Below are 15,545 nucleotides of genomic sequence, written 5' to 3'. Positions count from 1 at the left end.
CGTACTCCTTCTTCGGCTCCCTTCATTAAAAGTGGCTTCATATTTTGGAGGTCACGAAGCCACAACGTCGTTTCCAAAATGAACAGCAGCTCCAGGCTAATGCGACTGCGGAAAATCATTTACAATCCCAGGCACTGTGCTCGACGCAAAGTGGTTGGGCTGCTAAGATTACGGTTACAACTACAGGCACACTAATCATTAGATACATAAAATTACAACACTAATTTGGTGCGTATAGTATGCCATTAGAGTTAAGAATGATTCTCAGAATAAAATAATATTATACCGCACGATCTTTTTCGACATTAATCTCAACCCATAAGAGAGTTTACTATCGTAACTCTTTGCTACACCGCCACATACACACAGTTAGAACTTTGTTCTAGAAACTTAAATGTCGAGTATTTGTAGATGACAGTGCTTAAGTTGACAACCTAATTGTTTCTGTCCACGGTTATGCCAACGTGAAATTATCTTGTGCCCGTTTGATAGAATAATACTTAAAATTCGGAAAATGCATGTGGAGATATTTAACACATGTAGAGAGCTTTGGAATATTGTCAGTTGTGCATGTCATAAAACTGAGATATGAGTTCTATGCTGTTTGCTATTTAATCAATGCATGCTATTGCTCTCGAGGGCGAAAAGTAAAGATAAGAATGGCAAATTGATTTGTGGCTGAAGTTGAGGGGGGACTGTGTAGTTTTTCTGTGCCGTTTTTCCACAATGGGCATCAAAGTGCTTGTGCAATCAATAAATTTAACTCAAAAGAAGGGTGTCAAAGATGTCATTACCAACTACACTGCAAGATTTGAATGGATTTGTCCACTTGCTGCATGTCTCCAGAAATGAGCTTGTGTCCACAGCAGGGAACTTCGGATGGCTTGGCAATACGGATATAGAGTGATAGTATTTTCCAAATGAAGCTGCTCAGTGACGTCTTTGTTTCGCCGGCAGACTCCGCGACACTACGTGGTGACAGACACGCCAGACAGACCTCGACGTGCAGAGGAGCAGTACTCGTACTCGTACGCTAGCGAGAAGACCGAGTCCACATCCAGCTCCTCCCCGTATTCGTCTGTCCCCACTCGCTCCTATTCGAGCAGCAGCGAGCGAGTTAGTCGCTCCACGGGATCCGGTCCAGGATCATATTCCTACAGCACGGAGAGGTCCACACGCAGCTCCGACTATCCGGGATCCTACCATTCCTCCTACAGCTCCTCTACGTCAGGCAGACTGCCGCACGGCACCACCTACCGTCACTTCTCTTACCGCGTGTAGTTACCAACCAACCCAACATGCACTCGCCATGGTATTCCAATAGAATCTACACTGAAACTCGAATAGGAATGTAACCAGTTACTTGAAACCGTATACTTTTGTACTCTTTCTAAATAGCATGCTTCACTGGTAATCGTTTCTCGTATCTGGCTGAAAGAAACACTGAAATTATCATGTGCAAATGTTATTGGATACTTAACGGATCCGGAAACATTGACGCGTTGAGTCAGACTTACAACACACAAGTTTAGTAGTTATCATGTCTTAAGAGCGAACAACTATAATTTCTACTCACAAGAAATTAAAATAACCCAGATTGTACTGTTCAGGTAGGGTTAATTAATGTTTACTTAACACCGGAACATGTAAAATATATTGAAGGTATATTTAACGGGTTAGTACGTATTATCATCGCAGAATGAAGGCGTGGCACATTATTGTGTTGGAATTATCATCATTGATATGGAAAGGAAACTATTGAAACTTGTCTACTGTATAATTTATCCGGTTTTTGATGCATAAAACAGACAGAAGATGATATGATTGTCGTGCTCATTATCCATAATCACAATTCACATGAGAGTGATCCCTGTGATAAGATCAGCCATACACAGGAAAAATTATGTTTGCGAGGCTTGCTACTTTTATTTCGCGCAAGATGATAATATAATATCTCGGAAACAAAACATTCTTCTGGAAAATTATAAAACTGTGTCCAAATCGTTTTTAATCGAAATTAGCTAATATAACTTAAAACAATTAGTTGCTAACACTGTAGAGTAGACGTAAATTTGATCTAATGGATTACCATACCATTTAGGGCGAACCATATAATAGAGTGTTATTGCTGTCACACGTATTCAGCTTCTCACTATATGCTAGTTGTGCTTTGTAAGATTTACTGCACCCCATTAAGGGAATATTTTCCGTAGAATAACCTCTAGTCCTGGTAATTTCTAGAATATGCTTCATGAAAGTGAAAGGAAAGTGAGAATATATGTCTGATTTGAAACTAAGTATTATCCTAAATTCAACGTTAGAACAAGAAATTATTACATACCTGTAATCTAAAGTTTATCTTGGAAACTTACGTGTAATAACTGTTACTGAGTATAAGACAAAACCTTCCAGGACATTGTCATTAGGAACACTGTGTTACAAAAAAAAAAGTAATTGTCATTTAGGATAACAATTCTGAAACTTGTCAGATGATTGTGCTAACAGATCGTGTTGTGTTAATATTGCAAGGCTGGTGGCTGTGAAGATACGTTAAGGAGAGAAATGGCGGAGACGTTGTAATTTGTTTTAAGTTTGCGTTAAGTAAATCAGTTACAGATTTCAAATGACCTAAGGATTTTAACATTAATACTACATTCTCCTCTACTGTGGTGATGTATATTGACATGGTTTAACTATCTGTATAGATTTTATTCGAATGTGAAAGCAGATCGGATGTAGGTAATGTAGGCATAGCCATTTCCTTGTGATCATTCGCTCGCAAAATTTATATACAAATCACTCCGTCACTTTGTAACTTACTTCTCTAATAATCTTTGTAAATTATCTCTTAATGGTATGTAGGTCAGTGAATTTTACTTGCTTTGACTTTGTATCAATTTTGAGTGTTATATTTCTAAGCTTTTAGATAGACAAAGGGCACTGATAATAATATAAATGTGTTTAAACGGACAGATTTCTTAACATTATAATAAGAATACAGCATACTTAAGGAATGTTGTAACTTCTATAACTTCATTTCTGTTACAAACTTTAAGATACTTTCTGTAGGGTTACTATGTTCATGTTGTTGTTTCAGCCGACGTAGAATTATCTAATTTAAATTCCGGAGCCGAAATGACTAATCAGTCTACATATTTCATTGGCTATCACATCGTAAATTTATTGAATTTTCTCAGCGAGGAGAGAGAGAATAGCTTTGCCTAATTCACAAGTATAAGTCTCTTGTTCTGAGAATGATCATGTGTGGAGTTTTCAGCTAGGAAGTGAATATAAGAAAACGTAACTCCACCTTCCACAATAAGAACTGTGACAATATTCAAGCACTATTAGAAAGGGGAGTAAACACATGATCAGCTTTTTTTTGTTCGGGTTGTCCTACAAAGTCATATTATTCGAAACGGGCTGTACCTTCTCGTGTTCAAACTTTATATTATCCGGAACATATGAAAGAATATGAAGAAACATCGTTACCGTGTAAATTAGCTTTTCATTTTAATATTCATCAGATTATTCACATTACATTACATACAATAGCATCACAACTGTTGGGTTACTTTCAAATTGGATACAAAACAATTCAGACATACGATCAATCGCATGACGTCACCAGCGACCTCCCCTTGTCGTCATCTGTGCTGTGTTCCTTCTTCAAAAGTTGTTGAAGCCTGAACCAGAAAAATCTAATTATAGCTCCTCTGTTTTCTGTCCGTTTGTGGATCAACCCCCTCCACTCCTGAACCCGCCTTCCCCTTAATTTGACGTCTGCTGGACAACATCCTCGGTGGGACTGCCATCATCAGGACAGCCGTCATCCGAAACTCCATGGAATTGGGAAGGTAAGTTGGCACACAGACCGATGTATGTAGAGTGCTCTATTAATTTAACTCTTTCATTTCTCCTTCCACTAAGACAGCAAGACAACTAGCCGATCCCGGTGGCCTCTTCTTAGTCGGAACAAGTCAGATTGTCTGGTCCGTTACAGAAGCAAGAAGTCGGAAATAATTGTTATATTACATTCCTCTTTACAGAGATCCGTTACTAATGGTCATATCGTTGCACTGCAGTCATAGTGCAAAGGACAAACTGAAAAGCCACGCGTCGGCAGTGCTCCTGCTGCTGGTGAAGGGGGCAAGTTGCTAGTTCAAACAGGAACGGAAGCTTCTGATCACTTTGATTTGGTCTTTAGTTGACTTGAAGGAAATATGTTTTTCCTTTTACCCGAAATTTATATTTAAATATAAGAGGATCTTGGTAATTAGTGAAGTTAGTCTGAAGGACAAAGATGGGACCCCTCGAACTACATGTGTAATGTGACCATAACTCCATAGAACACAGATGTTTAATTTTTATTGGAACACTGTTATTGTGATAGGCTTTATCTTCGTAGATTTTAAGGGTTTTGATGGTGGTGTATAATGCTCAGAATTACAGGGTTCTTGGATTTTGTCTATCGTCGATATTCTGAAAGAACTAGACCTTCATTTTCGCCTCAAATTATTGCATAAATAGTTAACATAACACGCGGGCACTGAACAGGTTTAAGTGTCAGAAACCCTTTAGATTTGTAATTGTCAGCTAATAGCTTTTAATATCATCGAATTTCTGACCATCTTGCCTGAAGTCCTTCGAGATCATCCTCAGTCTCTCAGAAGAATATTTTTATACGGATGTCTTATTTCAAATTATGAACATCTTCCCAGCACACAGTGCCTGCAATTGGAATAGCATCACTAAATTCCCCAAGAAGTATATAATATACGTAATATATCTCGAGCAGGTCACGGTAGCCAAGGGGTCCAAGGCATGAACTGTTTTCGCTCGATCGGAAGCCAGGACCGTGGGTTCGAATCGCACACAAGGCATGGATGTCTGATGTGTGTCTGCGTTTATTCTGTGTTTGTGTAGGTAGCGGCTTTGCGACGGGCTGATAACCCGTCCATCTGCAAAATGATCATGAAACTAAGAAATCAGCCGTATGCTCCAAAATTGGGAGCAAGGGGAGAGAAAAAATACCTCGAATAAAGGAGCCGAGGTAACGCAGTCGGTATAGCGACTGGCTACTGGCTGGACGACCGAAGGGTTGGAGTTCGATTCCTGGTAGAGCCAAGAATTTGCTTCTCCACGTCATCCAAACCGGTTCTGGGGATCACCCGGCATCCTATCCAGTGGATACCAGGGTTAAATAGGCCGGGACTTGAGGCTGACCGCTCCCAACAAGTGCAGAGGTCGAGAAAACGTGAATCTGTACATCCATTCCCCCATACGTCTTCAGGGTATTGTGCTTAATTAGTTAAGCGCGGAGACAACTTTACTTTTACCTGTATCTCGAATAAAAGTTGGGCTTATCATATTTAGCGAGCAATCCACTGTTTTAATTTTCACAGCTTTTTTTGTGACTGATGGATGCGAGAACAGTAAGTGTGGGTTCGTTCGAAAGGCTATTCAGTGACCCTCTGTCAGCTGCGGACATTACGTAGAGGCGAATAATTGTGAATAATCATGAGTGGTGAGTGAGAAGAAATCAGGGCTATCTAGATTGAAACCGGGTAATTCAAAATCTGAGTTACACGTATTAAAGCGCGACTGAACATTTAGCCATCACAGTAATAGAATATAAACATGTAATTCATGTTTATACAGAACATGAAAACATCGGAGATAAATGACAGAAGGGTTACAGGCTCCTTTGCTGAAGATTTAATGTTGACGCCCCCCTCCCCCCCTTCATTAGGATATAACAGTTATATACTCGCTTCTGTTAAAGGTATGTCACACAACAAGAGGACGGTGTGATCTGGTGAAAAAAAAAAACATTTTTCGCCGCCGTTTCACTGCACTGCACTGAATTGGTTTGCTTATGTTGCAAATACCTACTGTTACAAAATTATTTATCGCACTGCAGAAGTTCGAAATTATTTTTCTATCCATTTAAAAATACGACCATTTCGAAATGAAAGTTATAGAAATTAATAACTTCTCTGCCTTTGCATCATCTAAAAAATATTTCATGCGAAAGCCGATTTTGAGAAGACCCGTAAAGTTCGATTCATTCTTCATGTAAAGGAGGGTGTTTTTACGGGCATGCACGAAAATAAAATTCGACCGAGTATATTTATTCTATTTCCAGATACCAGATTCTATCAGTAGCTTCTGAGGTCGAACCTATACACGAAAAGACAAGGTCTTACACTACGCATCCACGATATTTACTTCGTGCAAGGATCTCATTTCGGGAACAAAAGCCGTGCCACCAGAACACGGAAGGAGACACGAGGCAACTGGAAGTATGTGGAAGCAGTTGAGGAAGTCAGTATGGGGATCTGCGCTGCTGATCGGAAATAAATAATTTCAATTAGGAATGATGTTAATAGTGCCGGAATATTAGACGAATTTGTATATCGTTGACAAAAGTGAGGTTCTTGCAGAAGTTGCGTCCCTTCTGTAAATAGGAACGTTAACTGATTACTTATAGTTACCTTGATAACTCTTTTTTTTTTCCTTGGCACTACAGCCCCAGTGGGCCTAGGCCTGCCTCCATGAACTCCGTTCACTTCGGTTTTTCTAGATCTTACACATTCGGTAGGACTCCTTGGGCGGGTGATCAGCTCGTCGCAAGGCCTCTACCTGTAGACAAACACAGAAAAACGCACACAAACATCCATGCCCTGAGTGGGATTCGAACGCACGATCCCGGCTTCCAAGCGAGCGAAGACAGTGCATGCCTTAGACCGCTCAGCTACCGTGACCGGCGCCTTCATAACTCTTACTCTTTCCAAATAGTAACGTAAGTTCATGACGCTTGTCATTTAGTTGGGTTGATTCTGTGGCATTAAGTCGATGCCAGGATATATGTCACATTTCAATTTAAAAATTGCCTTTACAGTTTCGTACAAAATTATACTAGGGAGTTATGTTCGGCAGTAAGTATTTCAGACAGCCTACATTCAACGCCTGTATACACGTATTTCGGAGTTTTAATGGAACTTTTCAGTTATGCAAATTACTTTGAGATTCTACAAGCAGATAGTTTTTGTTCCCTGGAGTTCTAATGGGATCTGTCACAAAGTCGGTCACCCATTTAGACAAGTAGTTAGAGGAACTAATAGCGACCAGAAGAGGTCGAAAGAAAAATGTCAACGAGAAAGAATCGGTAGAATTCCGCACTAAGCTGCTAAATATGTGGGTGGGCACTACGAAGCTCCTACATAGCGATGCCTCAATAAGGATGTGCCAGTCTCACAAAACAATGTTCAGTACTGTCCCAGGGTATCAGACATTGTCGGCGTGGTTATTCAATATGAAATATCTGGCGCTGTCACGTTGATATTTCTTGATGTGTGAACATTCTAGTAACCCAGGCCGGATACTGGCAAAGTGCCCAGCTTCAACCAGCTTATTGCGTAACTGGACCAAGCTCCCGCACAGTTGGGGCCAACGGAAGTCTGCTTCTCCAAATATTTATACATGTTCCAAACTGAATGATTTCGACCTAAATCTGTCGGTGACAACAGGGCTATTAGGAGCCACGTTATTTCGAAACACGGTTTACAAAAATTCATTGGATGTTACATTTCCGTTTCTGGCAGCATTTCAGATAATTGATTGCGCTTCACGGCACATTACAGGCATTACTTCTACGGGAAGGAAAACATTGTTATAAGTGAGCTGGCTTTGCTTGTCTCGCGGTCTCTGACAGCAGGGACACTGAAATCGCAGGTTTGAACCCCGCCTGGGGTTCGAAATGCTCATTTGTTACGTGTATGTAAGGAATTTGCGATGGTCTGATCTCCATCTTACGGCAAAGAAATTCTCATGTCTAAGACAGAAAAATTCCTGCAACCGACAACACCTACTTGAAATAAATATAGGGTCAAAATTATCAAGCTAATGGGGATAACCTTTGTTGTCCTATCTAGCTTAACTATAATAACAACCGTCACAGGCGCTACTTTTAACTTTGAGCTCTTGGATGATTACAGACGTGGGGCTAAATCAGTGTTATTAAGAAATTTTTAAAAATAATGTATACAAAGAAAGCCATCAAATCATAATATAATGAATCCGAGACAACCGCAAGCTGAAAATTTATACGTTTACATCGAAACAGTGAAAATGTAAACATTTAATAATTTCTTTAAAAAATTATGGGTTATATAAACTTGCTGATGTTATCTCTAAATATTTCATAAATAGCAATTCAAAACCGTACAGAATATTCAATGTGTCTTTTTGCATGCTTAAGACTTTTTTTCTACTAATACGTAGAACAAGTAGTTCTACTGTGAGTTTCTTTTGGCTATTTTAAGAGCCGGTCAGTAGCTAAACTTCACAAAGACGAGCTGTAGGATGAATATAAATCAGAAAGGATATGACAGGAAACAATCGTGGTCTAGTCGAGGCACTATCCCGGAACTGGCTTGGAGAGACTGGGGAGAAACACGAAACTCCTTAGTTAGGATAACCGGTGTCCCGACCGAGCACTTCACGGAGTACGTCAACAGTGTTAGCCATACCCCAACACCATAACCACTATTTATATTTCGCATCAATTTCACCCTCAGTTTTCTCAATAACACAACGGGAACACAATAATATTACTAAGAATGGGCACATTGCTGTTTCATATATGCTTACTGAAGGTCTACTAGTGACGTCAGAAAGGAATTTAGAAGTATAATCTAATCGACTTATAGTTTATTTATGTTTAATACGAGTTTATAGAATTACTACGAAGAACTGAAGAAAGGTTTTGCTTGTTCTGACACAGGATTAGAGTTCATTAATTTATTTTTAAGTGTGAGATATTTTCTTGGTGAAAATGTAGGTTTCGGAACACACATTCAATGTTAACATTCGAATTTCGATGTCCAATTGGAATGCGTGACTTCAGATATTTCAAGCTGTTTGCAAAATGTGACGTTTATGAGATTACAAGACTGGCTGCTGCTGGCATCGCTGCAAGGAGTCTGCTGCTTTTAACAATGCTCGCCATCTGTGAATGTCTAATTACGTTCTCTCTATGTTTACATTGGCTGGTGTAAATAATTCAGTACTTACAAATTGCTTGAGCACAGTAAAGTTTTATATCATGATTTATGCTTACTGTTTTGAACAATACTACTTTCTTGTTCCTTGCTGCATTTTCTAATTGTTACTAATCTACAACACAGTTAAGTTTTGCAGTATCATGATATTGTCAAGCATATTAATAATAATGTAAATTTATTTTCATATTACTTTACTGTAAGCTTTTTAAAGGCTTAACTAAGGATTTCCTGTGAATTTAGGTTAATACTATTATGCTCTATGATGTATATTTGTAGCTGAATGTAGAAGTTCTGTGAAGAAACGTTCAAGTAGATCTAAATAAACAGACCGATTATGTTTCTTCACCTGTTTTTTATTCTAGTTAGTAGGACAATTTAAATTAACTGACGATAACAGGCTGGTTGGTCTAGAAGTAAACGCAGAGAAAAGCAAATATATTTTCATTTGTATCACAGTGACGAAAGACGGGATTTCGATTCGTAATTGGATTTATTGGATACTCACAGGTCATAACTACAAATAATTATGACACTCTTCCTGATTTTCACATTACAAAGTACTCCACGCTAATTTCTTCGGTCTATCTACACTATTCTTCACGGATTTATAACACAGGAAATCTAAAAGTCTCCCTAAATCACATACTCCCAATATCACTGCACTATAGCACACATAAAGTCTTCAAATCACACGTTAAATCTTCACAGGCCGACTTCTCGTACTTTTCTGTACTCCTTGAGCTTACTGCTTGCTTGCTTCTTCGCGTGCTTCTGCTGCTACTCCTATTCGCAACTGCCTTGAATTTATTGTCATTCTTACTTATAAATCCGCGGAACGGACATGCACCTACATTAAACACATATCACGTGATCGCTTTCCAGCCAGTCTATTGGCGCATCGGATGGGTCTACAGAAAACACAGCTTCCTCTAATGTTGCTTGTTGGACCATGTATGCAGAGCTGTTGCCTGGCAACGAGTAGATGAAATCCGTTACAATATGTTGCTGTCTCGTCACCAGAATGCAGGGCGAAATCATGACATAAAGATAGCTAACAGATTCTTTGAAAATGTCTCACAGTTCAGTTATTTTGGAATGACAGTAACAAATCAAAACTTGATTAATTGGGAAATTAAGAGGAGACTGTAGGGTGGTGTGCACTAGATTAAAGTGGCTCAGGATAGGGACCCGTGGAAGGGCCTTGTGAACACCGTAGTAAACCTGCGGTTTCTATAAAATCCTGAGAAGTTCTTAAGTACTGTAGTTGCGTGACTGGCGGCTTCTCAAGGAGTTAGTTAGTTAGTTAGTTAGTTAGTTGGGTCTATTTAAAGTTGATGTCAATGTCAATATCAGCATTATCTGATCTCGCCTAGTATTTCTATGATGTGTGTTTGGTTTGTATCTGGGTTTTAGAACGCCAAGGAATTTGCACTAATAAGGTATGTTGCATCCCACGTGTGCCTTATTAAACGAAAACAGGTTTTCTACTAATCCATAACGTAATACTCATTTGTCACTGAAATGCATGATATTATCGGGGTTGGCATCCCCCTAGCATATCATAAGTTCTGCAAAGACGAAACCTAAATCAAAGAGTCTCTTATCTGAAATATCCCTTTCCAGACTTCAATTAAGGACTTTAATTCCGAGTATCATAGTGACTGGAGCTTTTTCTCTTTTAGGCATGCTCTATGGCTGCCGCAGAAATATATTCACGCTCCGATATTTCGAAATTAAGTCAGTCACGAAACTGCCTCAAGATAATCTTTTTTTTTTTCGGTTTCTTGGGGTGGGGTGAGACTGAGTCCACTTGATACATCGGCCACTAACTGGCCTATTGTACCAGTCCCGGATGATAGATGATGAGTGTGGAGCAGTCGGTGGAATGAGAATTGGCAGGGGAAACTGAAGTTCTCGGAGAAAACCTACCCCAGTGCCACTTTGTCCACCACAAACCCCACATGACCTGACCTGGGCTCGAATCCGGGTCGCCGTGGTTGGAACTCGGCGACTGACCACCTGAGCTATGGCACTGCTCTAAGAGAATCTAGGTTTACATTAAATTTGCATATTTATGGTGATTAAATAAATGAAATGTGTTATTATAATTAAATTATTATTTATTCTATATATTAAACATGAATGGAATTACCATAACAGTTTATTTCACATTATGAGGAAGAAACCTTCCATTTAATATGTGACGTAGCATTTTATATTACGATCCCAGAAAAACATTCCGAATTGAAGGTCTCCTTCGTCACCAAAATAAGGCATCTCAATAAACAATCATACCCATAAGATCCTTATTTTATGCAGGATTTGAAAATTGTTAGTATTTAAAGTAACATTTGGTGTTTTCAATCGCTGTATAATGTATATGCATAACGAAGCACAGTTTACTGGATAAAAACACGTCTAATTTTTTGCAAAATTTGTCGATACTGAGAACCATCACTAAATTTGTAGCTGTGCAAAGAAGAAAGAAAATATTGCAGTTCTTCGAAATGCATTTCAAGGTGACAATGCAACCAGTTTCAGAACTCTTCAGTTTGGCAATTTCTTCAAGTAGCTCTAATAGATTGGAATATTCATATCTCAGATGTCTTCACTATTTTACATTTTATGCAGCTGTAGATCACGAACCAACTACTTCTGAAGGCCTTCTGTATATGCTGCAGAACTATGTATTTTCAAATGACATGATATGATGGTGCAGGGTGAGCTGCGATTCACTCTCCTTCCATTTTCCTGGAAGGGACGTGTCTTTGCAAGCAGCATGATATGCCTCCTGCTCCCCGCAGGCTCAGACCTTCCATCACTCCATCCCGTTCGTCGCTCACAAACGTCTGACCGGGGTGACCCCTCCCGCTCACACGGTCCGTGTGCGGCCCTCTATCATCCTTGCAGAGATTGACCGCATCAACCACAAAGTCCGGCCATCGCTCGCCTACCAGCCCGCCGAGGACTTCCTCAACTCACGCTCCGTCGTGGTAAGTGCATGGTTACGGCGAAACTAGTCTGCGCTTTCCGAATCAATAGGCAACCCGCAATCTTTTTTACATGGACAGATGTGTTTTTCGTTACCTTTGCCGTTCGCTATCCAGGTATGTAATTCACTGCTTGAAAAGCGACATTAAGAATTTATTGGTTGTAGATATTCATATCACACACACAGACAACGATTATTTGATGGAGGGATTTATTTCTATTGACTGACTTGGGTAAGATGTGATTCACCGACCAGAATATATTCAACGTTCACCTGGTTCGTGTAAGATAAAATTTACTCGGGAGGTACGAAACCTCCACCACGGCGCAACATTCTGTTCTCCACAATTATAAGAATGCGGAAAATATCGCTAACATTTCCAGTCGGGAATACTAAATACTAAGTCCTTCTGGGGTTAGAATTGCCAATGAGACGCGTGTAATAGCAAACAATAATGACAAGCGAACAAGCAAGATATTTCCAAACGACTGAAATCTCATGAAAATGGCCTGGTGCAAATTCATGCTGCTCAGTAAAACTTAAAATTATTTGAACAGACTGAACACTGCTCAGAGTGCTACCACATTTCAGTGAGATGTTGAAAGTACCTAAAAACAAGAGGTTCCGGGAAGAACCAGTCGCCTACTTTTTTTGATACGATATGGACCGCATATAAAACGACACGTCCAACAATAATGTTATTGTTGCGTGTGTATCCGTTGCCGCGGTAACGTTTTTACTAAGCTGTTGCATAACAAGGGCAACATAGACACGGACTGATGGGAGGGGTTTATGAAGTACACTTTTGAGATGGACTTACTAAGTTAAATAAAGATTGGTTCCTCTAGTCAGGCGTTGCTAGAAGGGCGAAACAGGCACACAGTCAGCATGGTGATCGCATAATTTTGCTCCTATTTTTTTCTTAAAATTATGGTCAGTGTGCTAAAAAAGAAATTATCTATTCTAGGAGGCAACTGCAGACTCTTCATAACAATAGATATATGTCTACTTGAATAAACAAATTCTAGGGATGCTCTCGTATACAAACACTATGCATATATATAAAACATAAACTAACCCTGTTATTCTCGTAAGAAATGGTCACCTACTATGAAACAGTCACTGAGAAGCACTGCTTTATATAATCTACATTTGCAGATATATTGCAACCATTATTCCCAGGCGCCTTGCACAGGTTACAAAGGTAAGTAATTAGTTAATAACTACAATCTGCGTTCTCCAGGCGTGTGTGGCACAACATTTGCTCTCTGTCACTTGGCGATCGTGTGCATTGTCTGGAGCAGGTCTGTATTGGCCAAGACATCACTAAAGAACATTGCAACACTAGATTGCATGTACTTTGCCTGCAGTCAATGAAAATGAGCTCAAGAATGAGTCAACTAATATGAGATGATGCGAATAGTCTTCCGATCAGTGAATGCTGCAAAGAGCACGTTTTTAAAGAAATTGTGCAACATGTATTCTGCCACATGGCGCACACATTTCTTCTAAAGAGCTCATAATTATTTATAAATTTGATTCTTTACAAATTTAAGCTCGATAGAGGGAGACCTTTCGAGACAGAAGAGTTGAAGGATATAATGGAAAGGTTTTCCGTATAAACAATTTACTTTTCCTATAAGATCATACGTGTTAAGAATCTCTAATCTGAAATAAATTAAAAGCTTTCGAATGATATCCTCCCTTGAAGAAACACAATTTATTTGACTAAATATGTACGGGTTGGAAATAACTACATTAAATATTGAACATAAAATTGTGAAAAAGAATACTTTGGACATATGCATAAATTTAATTTTCACCGAATAACAATAACGAATATAAATGTGGTTCAAGACAAACATTATTATTATTATTATTATTATTATTATTAAAATTAAAACAATTAACTTGATTTTCAGTTTTGTGTGTGTTTTTTCTTTCTTATTGGGTTTGGGTTGTTAAATGAGCACATATTCGTAAGTAAATAAGAATTGAATTATGCTACGTGACCAACCACTGCTGATGCATGCTCGATAATTAGACAGTACCAGTTATAGTGCACTACAAGAAATATTGCACTTCTGTTACCCCACTAAGATACTGTTAAGTTAGTCTTTTATGTTGCCTGCGAAACTCAACACTGAACAAGGTTTTACAAGTATGCAAGATTCATTTAACAGATATTGTCCAAAGAACGCTTTACGAACGGCATGATGACATCGCTGCTATTCGGATTACTTAATGAGAAAAGCACATGCAGAAGCAAGTGATATTTTATAATTCCTTAAGTCTTATTTCAGTTAAACTCTATAATTAAGAAAATTACGAAATAGTCCTTAGCTACAAATACTCGTATTAAATCCACAAGCAACTGTTCACTAACAGCTGATACAAATGTATTCAAATTGCCGAAAATGAAAATGATATTGTGTACTGACCTGAAAAACGCTCATGAACCGTACCAGCGGGGGAGCAGAGACTGGCAGACTGTGGTAAAGTCCCAAATACTCTAAGTGCACGTGTTATACAAAGAAGATGGGTGCTGAACAATGTTCTTATCGAGAATAAGAAACTTCGGCAATCTTCTTGAATAATCGCAAGACCACTGTTGATTTCTGAATTCACAATTTCGAAAGTACTCATAGCGCCACTTTTGTTCAGCTATGTCGAAAATTGTAAGATCCGCGGGAGAAGTATACTAAATTATAAACATACTTTATTTCTCCTTGCTGTTTTGTTCGAAAGCATTTTCTTTGTGATGAATATATAACAAGTTAACGCTGCAGACGCATAATATATGCACATAGAGATCTTCATATGGGTCCGTTTGTTTTGTTCAATTTTGACAAAATTTAAAATATATTGACACAATCTTTAGAACTGAATAATATAAAATTCGTTTCGCGGTTCTCCATTTTTCCCTTAGAACAGTGGGACTGGGAGACGGAGCTCTGCAGGGTTGTCAACGCGCCAACAAATGAGCAGAAATAATTGAAATGAAACTTGGCCGCTTACTATGAGAGAACAATAAGAACAGGAAGTTTTCAAAAACATATTTGTAAAAAGAAAATCTGGCTTAAAGGTGAGACACGTGAACTGATGAATCCCAATAAATCGCGGAGGGTAAAGTGCCCACGGGAATAACAATATAAACTGATCAATTTTAGCATAAATCTCTTGAGTACATATCAATTCAGGACCGAAGAGAGAGGACAATCGACGCTTCTCTCGAATCAATTAATATAATTTAGTTTCATGACAATTTTGTGGTCGTAATATTCAGTGCATAACATTAAGAAACTCTGAATAATGCCGTCTTCTGGGATGTGGCTCCGTGTAAATCTTATGTGAATCGACGTTTCGGAGGAACGTATTGCCTCCATCTTCAGGGTAGAAAAATCAGCGAGCGAGGAACCAGCGTGAGTAGGTGGCTGCAGACTCCAGAGTGTTCAAAGCTGCAGAATGTAGAATGAAGTAATATG

General features: G+C 39.0%; 1 protein-coding gene across 4 annotated transcripts in view; it reads left to right on the top strand.

Moving 5' to 3' along the window:
• The window catches only part of LOC111870201 (uncharacterized abhydrolase domain-containing protein DDB_G0269086), a 46,310-nt gene that overhangs the window by 18,375 nt on the left and 12,390 nt on the right, over positions 1–15,545 (top strand). Inside the window, exons 2-3 of one of the 4 annotated variants that reach the window (XM_023862290.2) lie at positions 3,822–3,857; positions 11,873–12,061. The exons of 1 other annotated variant lie outside the window; for it this stretch is intronic. In XM_023862290.2, the coding sequence (XP_023718058.1) occupies positions 3,822–3,857; positions 11,873–12,061 (225 nt within the window). The remainder of the gene's footprint in view (positions 1–3,821; positions 3,858–11,872; positions 12,062–15,545) is intronic. 2 more of the 4 variants (XM_023862291.2, XM_023862292.2) reach the window with 2 other exon arrangements.

Source organism: Cryptotermes secundus, unplaced genomic scaffold (assembly GCF_002891405.2).
Source record: "Cryptotermes secundus unplaced genomic scaffold, Csec_1.0 scaffold1096, whole genome shotgun sequence".
Classification (NCBI taxonomy): domain Eukaryota; kingdom Metazoa; phylum Arthropoda; class Insecta; order Blattodea; family Kalotermitidae; genus Cryptotermes; species Cryptotermes secundus.
Note: the sequence above shows the minus strand (reverse complement) of the source record. Positions and strands in the feature narration are given on the sequence as shown.